Source organism: Oxyura jamaicensis, chromosome 4, assembly GCF_011077185.1.
Source record: "Oxyura jamaicensis isolate SHBP4307 breed ruddy duck chromosome 4, BPBGC_Ojam_1.0, whole genome shotgun sequence".
Lineage (NCBI taxonomy): Eukaryota > Metazoa > Chordata > Aves > Anseriformes > Anatidae > Oxyura > Oxyura jamaicensis.
Window position 1 is genome coordinate 55,710,817 of NC_048896.1, and position 17,715 is coordinate 55,728,531.

The 17,715-nt window shown below is 37.3% G+C and overlaps 1 protein-coding gene across 16 annotated transcripts in view; it reads left to right on the forward strand.

The window, feature by feature from the left end:
* INPP4B (inositol polyphosphate-4-phosphatase type II B) overlaps positions 1-17,715 on the forward strand; it is a 302,822-nt gene that overhangs the window by 204,655 nt on the left and 80,452 nt on the right. For all 16 annotated transcript variants that reach the window (XM_035324470.1, XM_035324469.1, XM_035324467.1 and 13 more), the window contains 2 exons: positions 5,086-5,216; positions 13,029-13,133. In XM_035324470.1, coding sequence (XP_035180361.1) covers positions 5,086-5,216; positions 13,029-13,133 — 236 coding nt within the window. The remainder of the gene's footprint in view (positions 1-5,085; positions 5,217-13,028; positions 13,134-17,715) is intronic.

Below are 17,715 nucleotides of genomic sequence, written 5' to 3' on the forward strand. Positions count from 1 at the left end.
CAGGGACAGTTCAAATTTTCTCAAGACTCTGCAAATTCCAGTTTATTCTCCAAATCTAGATGGAGAAAAGAAGTTGTAAAATATTTTTAAGATGTTTTTGTGTGTGTGTATATACTTTTTTTTTTTTTTTTTTGACAAATGTTTGAGGAATGAAATAGATAAGCACAATCTCATTTTTAGTTATCTGGCAGATTGGTCTTAGCAGAAGCTGCAACAATTTTTAGAAATTCTATTAGAAGAGAAAAACAGCTTCTGTTTTTGAGAGGTTCTCAATGAAAAACATCAGGAAAGAAAGAAAAGTATCGTATTCATTTTCATGGTAGTTTCCCCAGAAGGGATTAAATCCTCCTTAGTAATTATTTGTCTGCTTTAGAAACAATATAGTAAAAAGGCTATGATTCTTTTATTTCTGGAGAGGACGTTATATTGTTTTGATGGGTAATTGCCTGTATATCACAGGGACCATAACTTGTTATAAAGAAAACTGAGAGTAATTTTATCTGCTTCTATTCTCCAATAAGATGTAATGGTTACCCATAAATATGTACACTTTAAAGTAAAATTTGTTAGGAAAACTAATTCCTGTGCTCCTTTCCTTAGAAGGAAACTTTTAAGTTTCCATTACTTATGAGAGATTGACTCATGCCCCAAAGCTTATGGCTTATATTTACTCTAAAGCTCCTCTTTGATAAGTATTCAGAACTTTGTTACCTTTATCCTGTTCCTGTATCCTTATATTCAGTGTGATAAGAAAGTGACTTTTTCTGTTACAGTGGTCTTTAGAGTACATGACACAAACCAAATTGTTTAAGTAGAAACTATCAACATGAATAATAGAAGAAATTCTTTGTGTCTCTTTCAGGTACTTGCAGTAGTTTGCTACAATCCCACAGCTAACGTGTCCTTCAATAAGCAAAGCTTGAGTTGCTAAATCAAAAGGTAGAATGTTAATCTGAGCCTTGGGTGCTCAAACTTCCATTGATAATAGGCTTCATTAAACATTTGCTTGGAATCAGAAATCATGTGTAGTTTTAAGTTACAATTCTGACGGTACTGGTATTTAATTGCTTATAGTCTTAGAAATGTCATGCAGTCTTCACAAATCTCTGGGTGCCCCAGTGCAGTTGTTTGTAAAGAGAAGCACAGATGTTTTTACCTAGGGACCAATCTTGCCAAATGATCTTGTGTATCAACAGCTTGCCACACAGCCATACTTTCCATCAGCAGGGGAAGGTTGGGTAATGCTCGGGTCCCCTAAACAGCCAGGTGTCCATGAATTGTAGCTCTGTAAATCAGGAGGATATAAGCTGTTGTTGTTTTTAAGTAGGAGCCTGAAATGAAGATTCATGACAGCTCTAATAGTGCTGTGGGATCCTGAGGAGTCTCATAATTTACTGTTATAAATTTTTGTCTATTTAAAATTGTATTGTGTTAACACTAATGACCATTAATCTTTGTACTAACGATCATCATAGTATAGAGCGCTTTCAGCAGATTAGGATCCAGTATTTAATTTTTCTGCCATAATGGCAGAAAAGTTTTGAAGAAAGGGTAAAAGATAGATTTGCAATTTTGAAATGTGGAACTTCTTCTAACCATAATGGCAAGTGCTTAATGAAAGCTTGGCATACTTTTTGTACTAAAGGAAAAGAATGGATATGAAAAAGAGACGGTGCCCTAGAAAGGCTTAAAATAAAATAAAATATAGATAAATAAAATATAGATAAATAAAAAATATAGATAAATAAAAAAGAGACGGTGCCCTAGAAAGGCTTAAAAATAAATACATTTGTGGAGCAGGAGGAGGAGGAATGGGACAGACTGTTTACATCCTCTCTCTGATTAGATACGAAACGGAGCAAGCTTGTGCCAAGGTCTCAGAGGAAGATATTAAAGTAGTTAAGGCAGGAGACAATGGAAGTTGAGACTGTCCTGGCTGATATTTTCCATTACACACTGATAGAAAAGACTGTCTTGGAGGTGGTTTGTGGAGCTAAGCAGCAAGATGTAGGAAACAAATCTTGGATTTGATTGTGTAAGAAGGGTTGAAGTTGATGCTAAGCACAGGATGTGTCATGGTGGTGAGTGCAATTACCTGGAAAAGACTTTCAGAGGGGATTTGGAATGGGGGATGATCATGACAGATAGCTCTATTTTACAATACTGAGTTTGCACTGATCTTACTGCTCTGTTGACAAATTATTTGAAATGCCATGCTAGAGTTGAAAAGGTGAATAAGTAACAAATTTGCCCTTATGGAGAACCAATATAAAAATACTGATTTCCATTTATTGCACAGTTGTTTTTAGACGTATTTACTGTTTGAAATGTATTGTCAAGTTGTTCAGTGAAATAAGTTTGGGTATGAAGTACTACAATATTATTAAAACACTTTTTTTAGATGGAATGTTATGGGTTATTACTGTGGACTATAAGAGTCATAATTTTCAAAACACTGTTTATACATTCTGTTTATTTATGGGGGGGGGGCATTCCCAGTAATGCTAATAAAGCTTGCTAAGATGAAATATTCTTGGTGGACCTTAGTTACAGAAAGTATAATTCTTTTTTCAGCCACGTCTCAGAATATAGTTGCACTGAGTCACCAACAGCAGTGTGACAAACAGAAGGAATTCACAATACACAAATAGTATCCAAATCCTAAATGTCTTGGATTGATTATTGCATTTGGGGAGAAAAAAAAAAAAAAAAAAAAAAGGTATAAAATGCAAGAGGGCTGTTTTTGGAGGGATAGTATATATGCCATATAATCCTATTATCTGGTATTTTTGAATTTTTTCTAGATTACTTTAAAATGGCAAGTTTTATTAAACCATTGCAGATGAGATGCATTTTTCTGTGAGATACTAGCAGCTGTATTTTCAGTCATGTGTGTTTCTGAGATGAAATAAATGCAAGCCTTGCTGGGAGTGATAAGAGTAGGATTTTTCATTCCATGAAAGCATATTAAAGTTAATGTGGTGGGATTTCAGCTTGCCCTTCCCATTGCTTTTGGTGTAAATGAAGTCAGCCAGCTCAACTAGTTTCGGTTCACAAGTGATATTTTAGCCTGAGATAAGGGGTTTTTGCTCCTGCTGTTGCTTGGCACAAGTATGGGACCAGCAGCTTCCGGGTTGGACTTAGATGGAGGCAGGAGAGCAGAGCCCCCAGCACTGGGTTCCCCATGGGATAGAGGGCTCTGAATGTTATGCATTGATATATCTAGCTCTCACTGTATAGTATATCTTCAGTCTCGGCATGTAATATACTGCTGTATAGGAGGAAAAGACAAGTTTAGACTCAGTCAGGTCCAAGCATTGTTTCTAAACCTATTAAAGATCATATTTGAAATATTAAGGGCCAAATTATCTTCACTGCACACAAATAGAATTCTATGTTCTGCCAAATCTTGAGGGGTGTTTCTTAGTTGGAAGCCATGAGATTTGGACTCAATCAAGTGTCCCATTTTAAGCTGATGAAGATTTATAAGGAAAATGATGTTGGAAAATGGTGGAGCTGACCTCCTACTGCTGATGATTCTTATGCTACACCATTGCCAGTTTATATCAATGGAGGAAGATTAAACCATGTCATCTGCTTTTGTTCTTTTAGGTCGAACGAAATGGAAAACTAATCATATGTCATTAGTTAACTCCAAACAAGCTCATGTATTGTAGTGTTTATTTCCATTTTGATACTTTCAAAGACATGTAAACCAAGCAAAATGCCTGAATTTGCTTTTTATTTTGCTCATTGCCTTAGGAGCAGAATTATGCCTGTATAGCATTTTCTAGTACACTTCACTGTAATGCAAAGCCAATAGTGATGGGGAAAACTATGTATTGGTGTTTTTGTTTTATTTTCTTTTCTTTAAGAAATAATTTTGAGAATCTTTGGCTAGTGGTCAGAACCGTTGCTTTAAGTATAGCTATGTTCCTAGGCAGTAGTATTATTGGTGTTCTTTTCACCTTTTTAATTTTTTCTTCTCTTTTCCCACCCCCTGCCTCTCTTCTTCTTCAGTAATTTTCATATATCTAGGACCTGTCCTCTGGAATTCTTTTCTGAGACTTCCAAGAATTGCAGTGGAAATAATCTGCTTGATGCTTTGAGGAACATTAGGAAAACTAGTCAGTCGGTTTACATAAGATTTCTCCCAAATAATTCAAAGTCTCAGAAGGCTTGAGATATTTCAGCTTCTATAAAAGCAGAACACCTGAAGTGGATCTGGGGTTGGATTTACTTTTCAAGTGAGGGGAAGAGAGGGAAAAAAAAAAAAAAAAAAAAAAAAAAAAAAAAAACTGAAAGCATGGTAACCGTGCTTGTTTGTGCAGGAAACTAAGGATCTCTATTTCATTCAGGTCAGCTCTCAAAAGAGCATACAGGAAAACTGATAATTTGCTAAAGGATTTCCTTTTGGATTTTGTGACATGTTTGGTTACCATAACGCTGCTGTTTTGACCTGATGAACACAGCTGTAAGGCTGAAGATTAAGTTTTAGGGAAATGGTGGCTTTCTGTTTTATTTTGTGTGTTTTGTTGTGCATATAGCACAAACGGGTGGGGTGGGGGGGAGGACTGATTATTTCTGGTAGTGTGTTGGATAAACTGACATTTGTAAGAAATACTGCTATAATGATGTGTAAGAAAGTATCCAAAGAGTAGAGTTTATAGAACAGCTATACTGCAATCATTGGAGAAGGAGTAAACTTTGTATACTTCACAATGGTACTTACCATTTCCTCACAAAACGTTCCTTACTGTGAACAGAGCTCTTTGAAGCCTAGAAGCTGCCTTGCCTCCAGGGAAGAAACAATATTTCAGCTTGCGTTTGTACCAGATGAATTCTGAACGCAAATTACTGTATTATTCACTCATTTGGCGTTCTTTATTGCATAGTTGAAAAACAGAGCTGATATCACCAAACTTCACAATTGCCATGAAAACAGACCCAATATTTTATTTCAATTGGGAAGTGCTTTTGCTGTTTTATAACAAACTGGTTTGGGATTAATTGGATTCATTTGGTTGAGTGTGAATGTCAATGGATTAATGAATTAATGCCATCTCTTTTTGCCTTTTGATACAGGAATCAGGAACTTAAAGACTTGGGAGAACTTGCTCCTCACTGGGACAATATGCGTAAAAGTGTTATTGCACACTGTGATCAGATGTTGAGCATGTATCAGGATACTCTTGCAGAGCTTGGGAAGCATACAGGTATGAAAGTTTCCTCCCCTCTCCTGGAGCTCTTAACAGTCAACCTAGTTAATTTTAATTATATGCTGGAGTATTCAAGTATTCAGCAGTAATAAAACATGTAAAAAATCATAAATAATAATTTAATTGTTGTATTTCTGAGATATTCAGAAGTACTCTATTACTTCTAATTTTTTTCATGCATTCCAACACGTTTTCACAATTAACATAGTATGTGGTTATGCAGCAGCCAAAAGATTTGAGAAGGTGGGTGTGCATGTTTTAATTGCATGTTCCCTTGATTTTGTTGCTTTTCTAGTACTGAGTACCATCTACCAGCTGAAAACACTTACTAGAACTACCTTAGAGGTAGTTCTGAGTTATTCTTGAAACCTGACTTAAGTTGCATTTAACAGTAGACAGGATAAAAGTGACATGCTAAACATATCCTTAGTGCAGCATTTGTCGTTGGCCAGGTTGTGCCTGAAAAGCATGTCCAAATTCCAGAGGAAGCAGTATGTACTGTGCTTGTTTTTTTTCATATGAAGATATTTTTGTCTTACATTCTGATGTGCACTGGTTGGTTGGTTGGGTAATATTTGTCAGGGTCCTGTGGTCAAGGACTGTAATGTATTGCAGTGTCTACATGCCAGTTGAATAAGACAGCATCAGTGAAAAATGTGCAGAAAAGACAGCTGATCTTTTTCTCCTGTAGAAATTCTTACTTGTAAAAAGAACAAGAAAAGACCACAGAACTAAGTATTTATTCCTTTGAATTACTTTTATTTTGGTTGTTCACAAATCATTCAAAAATATGGTAATTCTTTTCTGTTTTGCAAGACTACTGGAATTATTTCCTGAATAACAAATAACACTATTTTGAGAAAACAAATTTTTCTTTCTGTTCATAGCATGCCTTTCACACCTACCCCCTGTAGTTTTGGAGATTTTTCTGGAAGGAAATAAACGCTTTTGTTCTAAATGACTATAGAGGCCTTGTTGTTGCTGCTTTCTTGCTGGTGTCAGTTTTCTAATGCCAGTCCTCACAGTCACCATCTCAATATGTGTTCTCTGTGACTGTGCTGCCATTATTGCTTGGATATGCTGTTTCACTCTATAGTCTCACCACTAGCTGCTCCCAGTAGGGCCTTACTCCCACAGCTTTGTGCGTGGAGGCATAGGCTTGCCAGAGGTAAACAGGGCTTTGTGCATTGTGTTGCAAATAAAACAAGCTTGAAAAAGATAACATCTTTTGAAATATCAAATAATAGGGACAATTTGCAGTACTTTCTTAACTATTTCTAGCTTTTTACACTCCTGTAAAAACAAACAAGTCATTTTTATTTACTGAGAAACTGAGCAACCAGATTTTAGTCCAACATACAACTAAATGCATAGCAATTTCTTATACAGAAATGAACACTTTTCTAATAATGGATCTGCTGCTTTTAGTAGGTGAGACCCAAATCTTCATCTTCCAAAATAATCACTAAAACAGTACTTCTGTCCTTTATACATTATCTTCTGATAGAAGATTGAGCATGGCATTTGTCATTCCAAGTTGCTCTGGGATTTCTCGCTTGGTCACAGGAAAAGAGAAATCCTGTTTTAGTGTATGAACAAAAAAAAACAGCTGCTAACTGAAACCAAACATTTTGGCAGCAGTTGATCACTGGGGGGAAGCTCATCTGTTATACTGAATGTTGTGTAATCATTTGCATTTTGGTTGCACAACTGTAATTTCTTGTATTTATGGTTGTTTACCGTCATCAGAATATTCCAATTCTGATTTTGGCAGACTACTGCCTGATGCAGTATGACACTCCTTATGTTTCCGAGTAGTAACTAATACACATTTTTTTAAATGCTTTGTTAATTACATTTTGAAAACACTCCATCAAATATCATATGCAAGGAAATAAATACAGATGGTAAAGGAATCAATGTAATAATTAATGCTTTCAGCAAAATATTGAAATGACCTTTTGAGATTTATTTTTTTTTTAAGACAATGTAATCTATTGAATTTAAATTCTGCAAGGGACTGTATTGTGACAAGTGAATTTGAAAATGGCTGGTGATATTAAATGATATTAAATTAACTGTGATTTGAGATAACTGCAGTGGACCAGGGAACCTAAGATTATCGAAGAGTAATAGTTGTACTAATGATTTTAAATAAATGAGGAGTTAATTTGGAGGTCAATGCTCAGGTACATAACTAAATCTCATTTCTTGAACAACATTGTTTTTCCTCAGCATGATGGTGCTGGGGAAATACATATTTATATTTGGCAAAGCCCTAATTTTCATTTTGTGTGAAAACTTGCATTCACGTTAGAAAGCTTATTTTATTGTGATCAGTGGCATATGCGTGTGATTTAAAGATAGTAGTTCTAAAGAAGACAATATTTAAGTCCTGCCCTGTGGTGTTTTTGTTCTTATTAAATGACAAATTAGATGATAAATCCTCTGGGTAACGAATGTTCCTTCAGAGTTGTTCCACAGAGGTCTTAACACTTTTTATGTATGCTATATGCCTTATATCAGTGTGTATGAAGGGGATTGTACTGTGTTATACATGTGTATACGCAGCTTGGCTTAAACACCAGATCTACATTTTGATCCTTTAGACAATGAAGGACTTTGCTGTCCAAAATTAAAGTAAAATATAGAATGGACTGCTCAAAGATTAATTTATTTTCATTTTTCTCTGTTTGGAATGCTTCATTTAAAGCTGTTGGTGTGAATTCATGCTTTGCCTGACTGGTGTTTTCATGACTTAAAAGTGGACAAGAGTTTGTTTGCTTTCAGCTTTCATTTGTGCTGCAGTCTTAACATATATGGCCTGCACCCGGGTCTGATCTTCTGTGTAGCTATAGCTGCATGATGAGCTTTAAAAATACTACATCTGAGGGCACATCCCACACTTCAGTGTACTGAATTTACATGGGTGTCTTCTGGTTCATTCTTGTGCTGAAGGAAAGCTATCTTCTGCCCCTGGACACAAGGGTGAAAAATAAGGGTACTACAGACAGTATTAACTCTGACAGCTGACCAGATGGAGTGAAACTTGACTTGAGGAGTTATCTAACATTCCAGTGTGTTGTAGTCTTTTAGGGACATGGAAACTGGGGTCACAGATGTTTTTTGTGTTAGAGGAGTAGGAATAAAGAAGGCGTAGCTAGGTAAGAGACATAGTTAATCTGTTTTTGAAGATGTGCCTTGGATTAGATTACAAGATTTGCAGCCAGAAAGAGGGAGCATTAAGTCATTTTTGCATCTATCTTCATCTTGGATCTTGGATTCATAGAATCATTTAGGTTGGAAAAGACCTCTAAGATTATCCAGTCCAACCTTTTAAGTCCAACCTTTAGTCCTCTCACTGTAGAGAAGATACACCTTTTGGTACAGGTTTCCCTTGAGTTTATGAGATTACCTTTACTGCTCTTTTAACGTAATATAATATCATAGAATTTTCTTCAGTCTGAAGTACTATAATTGAAAAAAATAGTAATCTGGCATGAAGGAGAATAATATTCAGCAAATCCTGAAAATAATGGATATGTGACTGAATATTTTCAGCTTAACTTTTTAGTTTGCAGCTTGATCCCAATTTCAAGTGTTTTTATATACACTTATTGTTGGCTCTGAGTAGTCTGTTTCTTGATTAACTGCATATCCATTTACCTCTCTACAATGTATTCAATCAAAAACTTAATTGTGGTTCAAATCCATCTTAGAAATCTTGCATTTTAGTTTATTTCTGTGAATTATTTACTGAAAATTGGTTTGTTCTGGATTATGGTACTGTTACATGCTGATTAACTTCCAACCTAGCATTTATGCCCTGTGCACAACAACTCGATCTGCCTTGCTTAAAAACTGAAGGCAAGATATTCCCTATGAATATTTCTCATTCGTTGTTGGATTTTACAGCAAGTGAGAATTGCCATAAAGCTAACATCTCTGCACCAAGTGGAACTTTGTAGAGTAGACAAAAAAGGGAACTTTGAGAATTTTATTTGCTGGTTTTTATTTTGACCTGAAATTATTTTTTTTCCTGGTGTTTTTTCTTTTTTTCACTTTTTCTCAGTGATCAAACTGAAAATTCTGTTGTTTGTCCAGCTGTAGGAGAGAGAAAGATAGGATCAAGGTTAGGGCAACTGAATATTGCTCTGGGGAATTGGATATTATGCCTGCCTTTGTCACAAAGTTCCAATGTGACGCTAGGCGAGTCAGACTTTTCAGAAGTCATTAGTTTGTTCTTATTTTCTGAAAGTCTGGCAATACACACAGGTTGTTTTGTAGGAGTATTAGCTGCTTATGTATGTAATTCACATCAGTGGGAGCTGTGCTCCTGAAATGCAACATGTATAATATTTCATATTTGACAGAATCAGATCCTCCACATCTCATATTAATGCACTATTCCTTAAATGCCTCAACCTTAAATTAGTCTCTGTGATTAGAATAGATGAAATTATAACCATTTTATGCATCCAGTTAAATTTATCCTCTAAATATTTGTAAAGCCCTTAGAAAATGTAGTGCTGCATGCAATAGACACTGAATAAATTAATTGTGTCTTTGTGGAAGGCTTGAGCAGTATACGTGTATCTAGATACTAGAGTAAAAGCTGGAAACAAAGTATTGAATTGCTGCTTCTAAAGTAAGCACCAAAGATCCTAAGTGCTCAATGAACTGGAAAAAGCTAGTAAGTGATATGGAATTCAAGTCTACTTCAGAGTTTCCTGTTAAGGTTAATGTCAGAGGAAGCTTACATCTATGAGCTCATATTTTCTAACTTTGAAGAGTTTGATCTTGCAACAATTATAATAATTATTTTAATAGAGAAATTCTAGTTTTCTTAGCCTTAAATATAGCTTAAGACGTTATTGTATTGAGTTTACATGTCAAGAGTTTGGTAGCAGGGGGCTGCAGGAATGGCCTCTGTGAGCAGAGCCCAGCAGCTTTGCCATGTAAGATCAGAGCCAGCTCCAGATGACCGGAAAAGGGATCTGCTGCTGGCCAGACCTGAGCCGGGGAATGGTGCTGGTTGGGCCCCTGCGAGAGCAGATTTAAGAAAGGGGAACAACTGCTGTGCAACAGCAGCTGGGAGAGCAGAGTGAGAACCAGCCCTGCATCCCACAAGGTCAGTGCAGCAGTTGGGCAGGAGGTGCTCCAGACAGGCAGCAGCAGTTCCCCTGCGGCCTGTGGAGAGGCCCCTGGTGGAGCAGGCTGTCCCCCTGCAGCCCACGGGTCCCACATGGAGCAGATCTCCACGCTGCAGCCCGTGGAGGAGCCCCCGGTGGAGCAGGTGGATGTGGCCTGGAGGAGGCTGTGGCCCATGGAGACCCCCCACAGTAGCAGGTCCCGGGCCGGAGCTGCAGCCCGTGGAGAGGAGCCCACGCAAGAGCAGGGGTCAGGGGGGAGCTGCCACCCGTGGGGGACCCGTGCTGGAGCAGTTTGCTCCTTGGGGGATGGACCCCGTGGTACAGAGCCATGTGGAGCAGTTATTGAAGAGCTGCTGCCTGTGGGCAGCCCCCGCAGGCTCAGTTCGGGAAGGACGGCATCCGTGGAAGGGACCCCACGGGGAGCAGGGGCAGAGAGTGACCGTGAGGGAACGGCGGAGATGAAGCGTTTGGGACTGACCACAGCCCCCATTCCTTGTTGCCCTGTGCTGCTTGGGGGGAGGAGGGAGAAGAGGGTGCATGGGGGAAGGAAGGTGTTTTTTAGTTAGCTTTTAGTTTCTCACTGTGCTAGCCTGCTAGTGATAGGCAATACATTATATTAATCTCTTTATGCTGTCTGTTTTGCCCGTGACAATAACTGGTGAGCAATCTCCCTGTTCTTATCTCAGCCCTTGAGCCGTTTCTATTGTATTTTCTTCCCTTTTCCTTTGAGGCGTGGGAGTGAGAGCGGTTGTGGTGGAGTTTGCCCAGCATAGTGAAACAACCACAATTATTTAGAAAAAACAACCATCCAAACAAAACATCCAACAACCCTGAAAATGAGTTTTATCATATGGATGATACTGGCAAACGTGCATAGAAATCTTTAATTCCACTGCATGGATTTCTCATACCTGGGTAAACAGAGTAACTAACAGCAGTGGATTTATCTCATGTTACTGGCACTGGAGCAGAAGGGATTCTTGCTTCACAGGTCTTCCCTGAAAAGAGGAGTAACAAGAGTTGGCAATGCTGTGTGTGTTCTACTTCAGCTCAGGACAGAAGTGTACTCCATGACGTGCAGGCTCTTTTTTTCTCCCTCCTACTCTTTTTTTGCCTGTCCCTTTAATATTCTCTCATCTCACTCTCTTCTTAGTCCATCAGTGTTTCCTTGTCTCAGATTGTTATCATCCCTCTGACTTTGACCCTGGTCTCAGCTAATTCTCGTAAATCGTCTGCCCCCATTCTGTTTTCTTCCCTAATAATTTCAGTCTCTTCATCTGTGCTGCTCCCATTTTGTTTGTGACACAGTTCAAGTTCCCTTCACTGCTCATAATTTGGTGTTCACTGCTTATAATCCTGTGCTTTCCTGATACATGTTTTCTCATTCATATTCGTTCTCATGTATTACTCCTGTTTTCAACCTGTACCTGAGTTTTCCTATCAAATCTAAATATAATTGACTCCTTAGCAGTCACTTTACTCATTACCTTTGCTTTAATTCTCCATTCAAATTATTATTACTTGAAGTTGGTAACCTTAGATAGCAGCCTCCACAGGCCTACAACTATTTTAGGTGAAGTACCTGGCTTGGCGTTGTATAAGTTTGGTAGTACCTCTGGAGCCTTGGTCTGGGGGGTCACTGGTGTTGGCCAGCAATATGGTTTGCATTGGGAGGCTAAAGCAGTTGTCTTAAAATTTATGGCACTTTCAATAGAGAACCTCTTGCAAATTTTGACTGAGCAAATCAAAAAATAATTTCAAAATTTTTTTTTAACCTTCCCCCCATTCCACAAGAAGAAGAAAAACCTTTTGAGAGAGACTGTGGGGGGTAGAGGAGAGAATAATCCTATCTGAATCAGAGAACTTTTAGTCCAAACAACTAGCAGATGGCTAAATGACAGGATACTAACAAAATGGTCTAAGTTAGTTATGTTACCTAAGTGGGAAGGTAGGATCACCTCTCTTTCTTAATCTACCCCCTTTCGCTTTATATATGTATGCCCTATCAGATATCTCCCAAAAATTATTTTATTAGTCAGATTTTAATTATATTCCTATATGCCTATAATTATATTACTATACAATAGAGTTGCTCATAAACTCATCCTTTTGAAGTATATAGACAGATTTATTTATTTTTTCTTTGGAGCTTTGTGCTTCTTGTGGTGCTGAATTTTTTAGTAAAAAAAATAATTTACAGCTTTCCTTAAACCAGTTTACTTTGAACTTTCTAGGAAAAGTACGTAGCCCAGTTAACATATTTTTGTTTTAAGAAACAAAGGTTATTCAGTGAAAATATACTGCCATCATAGCTCTGCACCCCTGTGTTTATTGAACAGAATAAACATAATAGCCATTAACTGTGGCAATGTTTCCAGCAGGCTGCAGACCTACTTCAGACAGCAGGGAAAAAGCGTCTATCACCTAGAATAAAAAATGAGATTGTTCTGTGAATTAAAAGCTGTTTTGTTGCATTCAGTATGGATACATGCTGAGACTCAGTTAGTGAACCATTCTTCTCCAAATATACAATTACACATTAAAAGTAAATTAAGGAAGGCTGCTAACGTACAAGTATTGTCCTCACATTAAAAAAAAACGACAAAACATCTGCTGGGTGCTTAAGATAATGATTCTTTAAACTTTTGTTTTTCAGGTTCTTCCTTCAAATCAAGCTGTAGCAAAGGAGAAAAAACATTGGAATTCATCCCAATAAATCTCCATTTGCAAAGAATGCATGTGCATAGTCCTCGATTGAAAGGTAAAGCATGTTCTGCAGAGAAATCCTCTGAACGTGAGAAAGGTATACTTTGAAATACAATTAAACTTACAGCTGAGAGAGGCAGTTTCCATTTTAGCCCTTTCTAAGATGCAAGTATCTTACCTTATATATCTGGTTTCAAGAATCATCATCAGATGGACATAAAGTTTTCAAATGAAACATGACAACCACAGTAGGTCTCAAAGTTATGCTGTTTGGAGAGTTGAATCTCGGTATTTTTTAACTTTTCACTTACTTGAAGGATACTGGCAGCAGTGTTATTAAATTTTGTGGTTGGGGCATAAAGATGCTTCAGTAAAAAAAGCACAGAAAGTAGTAGTAGTAGTCAGTTGATTTTTTTTTGGTAAATTTATGTGCTATTAGACTTCAGATGAGTTTGAAATAGAAGGAAGTAATTTCACAGGAAATACTTGGACTTGAAACGAATCTTTTATTTATTTATTTATTTATTTATTGCTAACCAGTGAATTTTGTATGGTATTAGCTTGTCTAAGAATTCTGAAGTATGGTTTGATATAGAAAGTTCCTTATATGACTAGATGGTTGCTTTTTTCTTTTTAATAAAATTTAGTTTCCAAATTCAGTATTTAATAACTTACACTCCTGTAGATGTTCAGTGTTTAAATTTCTCACTTTATTTTTTTAATGGGCCCTACAAGCTCTGCAAGTGGGCATTTCCTGTCTTTGTTTTGTGTCCCAATCTGGAACCTGCCCATTTTCCTTCATGGTTTGATTTCATTCTCTCAGGTTTATGCACCTGCTTCTACACCCCAGACTTTCTGTTTTGGAAATTGCTTTGGAAATATTTCTAGAGTAACTGAGTATGTACTGTCCTTAGAGGACTACCAGGAAGTAAATCATGTAAACAAAGAAATGACCAGCTAGCCCTTCCCTCACTTTCCTCTACAAATTCTGAAAACTGCACCCACACATACTGCTGTTGAAATGGATGAGAAGTTATGAAAACCGAGAAATCGGGTCCTGTGTTTCAGCTATGCAAAGAATTTGTCTTGTCTTCTGAAGCCACAAACTTTGGATAGTGACTGTAGATATTGGAAAACTAAAGAGTGGTTAACTAAATTTCTTTTGAATTCTTTATTAATAAGTTCCAAGGAGCTTGTGCTCTTTTTGTTTTGATGACACTTCAAACAAATAAGCTAATGCAGAATATTGCATTGAATTGAAGTACATTTGTAACCCTATGCATAGTTCAAAATATTCTTATGTAACAGTGCAGAACTAATACTGTCATGTTTCATACTGACATGCTGCACAATGTTCAGTAAGATTCATGTGCTTCTAGGGCATTGACTTAATTTTTCATTGTGATCCATAGTGCCAATAGTAGTGTGAAAGCCAATCTTATCTGTCTTGTTTCTAAGGTGTTTTTTTCACTGTGCCACCAGAGATAATGGTAGAGCACATTAAATTTTCTCCCAGAGATTGCTTGGATGAACTCATCAGCCTAGGTGATGTAAGTAGCACAGTTCCACTACGGACAATGTGACTTCTAAACTTAATATATCCTATTCCTTAGGAAGCCTAAATGAACCCAGTGTTGCTTGGGTTTAAATCAGCTTTTTCAGTGCTACCCTGTGTCACATAAGTATTTGCTTAGTCTTAAAATGCAAATATCTCACCGATGGTGCTGAAAATAGAGAATTTACATCTTCTGGAAAGAGGGAATCATTTTTCTGTAATGTCTTTTGTCATTCAGTAACTATAACAAAAAGTTGATGAAGATGAATATACTTGTCTTTAATAGGATAAATGATTTCTGTATCCATTACTCAATGTCCCATCTGTTTAATTTATTGAAATAAGTTTCATTTTATGAGCATCAAAAAGCTACATCTTCTATTAGATGTATACTTATACTCTGATATTGTAGCAGTTGCTGGTCATTCTGGCATAAGCAGAACTTTGATGTCAAGTTGCTCTTTCTAAACATGTGCTTTGCTTGCCATATATCAAAGGGCAGCCAGACTAAAACAGGGAGACTGGCAGGAAAAATAGAAAAGCCTATAAATATTCATAGGGGTTGTGATTAAACAAGCTGATGAGCAACAATGTTGTCATTGACCCTTATGCTATCAGATACTTTCAGTTTGTGGATGCAAGATAGGTCTTAATCACATCTATCATATGTGTACATATGGATATGTACTTGGTTCAATGTGTCCAGTAACAGGTTGGTTTTTACTGAACTTCGATGCAGGTTACTATATGGTATTGATGTGAAATAGAAAATGCCTGTGCATCTAATCTTACAGTAGGAACAGCTTTGAGAAAAATACTGCTTCATTATGGAATAACTTCATCCTTATCCATTTGATAAACATTCCATTTTGCTCTGTTCATCATACTACAGAAGTTAAATTTATATGTTGCTATAGCTTTGCTTTTGTCCCTGTTTATACAATAAGCACACTTGTTTAAAATGAAGAGATTTTCATTTTGCTTCTATGTCCAGTGCAAGACAATGATGGCCTCCTGTGAAGGTGAGCAGGTCGGTTCAAGTTCTAGATTGAGCTGTGCATGGCCTGGAGATAGCTTAACTCTATATTGACTGGATAAAGCTCAGGTTTATGGAATTGTGTTGCCGTGGTTGTCACGATGTTGCACCTGGTTTATTCAGGAAGGAGTGCTGAGCAGGAAGTGCTGAATGGTGAAGGGACTGGTTTTTGGCAACTGTATAACCAGTGTTAGTGTTTCACTTCTGTAAGTAGGAGGTGCATGTATCTTTTGAGTCAGAGTAATTAGAGTGAAATGTTTTATTTAAAGCTCAATTTTCTTGTATTCTGATGCTTTTTTTTCCCCTTCGAATTATGAACTAATTACTGGAGGGAGGGCTCACTCTCCACTTCTTTTCCCCCTTTCTTTTGTATTAATTACTAGTTTTTGTGGAGCATGCTGACAATATGGCACAGCTCCTACTACTCTCAGCTGCATTTTAAGCTTTGTCTCCACTGCGGAGTGTTGACATGGGTAATGGTTATGAGTTACCAGAACATTTCTGTACCAGCTCACCTCATGCTGACACTGCTTGTCCTTCATGAGGAGCTGCATTGATGTTTAAGTGGAGCACATCACAAGGAATTCCTCCCAAGCCTTGCACAACTTTCCAGTATAGCATGCTTTGGAAGGCGAGAGAGAGAGAGAGCCATGTGCCCATCACCAGGGTCATAGTTGTTTTCTTTTTTGCTGCCCTCACTCTCCCTTGTTCTCTTGCATGCAGGAGGTGCTCAGCTGGTCTGGGTATATTTGGATCTGAAACAGTTGCTCTTTGTGCAGGGAAGGCCCCAGGCTGAATGAAAGCTGCCTTCTGGGCAAATCCCTTGGGGTAGCTGTAAACAGCACCACTGTTTTAAAGACAAAGTCAGCAAAAGCAGCAGGATTTAGACTTGTATACATTTTCCTATAGCTTTATGAGTTATCTGGAAACATATCTGGATGCCACTGTCTAGTTAACCTGATGAGCTTTGCTCTTATTTTAGTCTCAAACCACTATTGTTTTAAGCGATAGAACTATTGTCAGCAGTGGAGGTCTAGTAACCGAAGATTATGCGTTATGGATAAAAGTTGCTGAAGACCTGAAAGAATGGGCTATTTACGAATCTAGAGGCTCACATGAGGCTAATGAAATTATGTTGCTTCTCCTCAAGTGGGAATTGAAGAGCCACCGATTCATTAGAGTTCAAATCAATTTGAGCAAATATGCTTTGAGATTCAGCTCTGGAAGTAAAATGTAGTTCATTAGCTGTGAATCATTTGTACAGTGTTCTTGCTTCTAGGGATATTTATCATCAGAATGCAATAAAAGTTCTATTTTAGGAGAGGATGAGATTTTAATTTACATGGAAAGCTTCCTTGATGAATAAAAAAACTCACACTCTCAATTAAAAAATCCTGTTTCCTTTAGAAGAATGTCTTAAAAATGCCTCAGTCTGACCTGTATTTTTATACTTCCAGTGAGCACAACATAGGTACTACTTAATGCAGATGGAAATTCTGCACATGTAAATTTGAACTTTTGATGGAGCGATTGTGGTTTTGGATGTAACTGTCTCCGTTTCCGTACTGACAATCACAAGCACAAAATGAGAAGCAGTTTTTAAAAAGATGTTCAATCTCCAGTTCTGTAAGCAGACATCCATAGAAAATAAGCATCATGCATGCCGTTATGCACGGAGTAGCAACAGTTTGTCACATCAGCAAGAACTTCAATAGCATAGTTTATTTCTCATTTTGGTAACCTTTCAGCTGAAAATAACAGACTTGTTCTGTGTTTATAATGGTATATAGAAAGTAAATATATGTGATAGAGAAGGGCTCTTCAACTTAGCATTAAGCAGGTAGTTGTACCTGAAAGCAGAAGCTAAACAAATTCAAACTAGAAATGAAGTGGAAATTTTTACTAGTCAGGAGCAACTTCTCTGGGAATGCAAATAATTCATTGTCACCCAAAGTCTTTAAATCAACTTAAGAAAAAAAAATGCCCTCACTCAACCAGAAGACATTAGCTTGATGCAGTAATCATTAGCTGTAATTCTGTAACCTG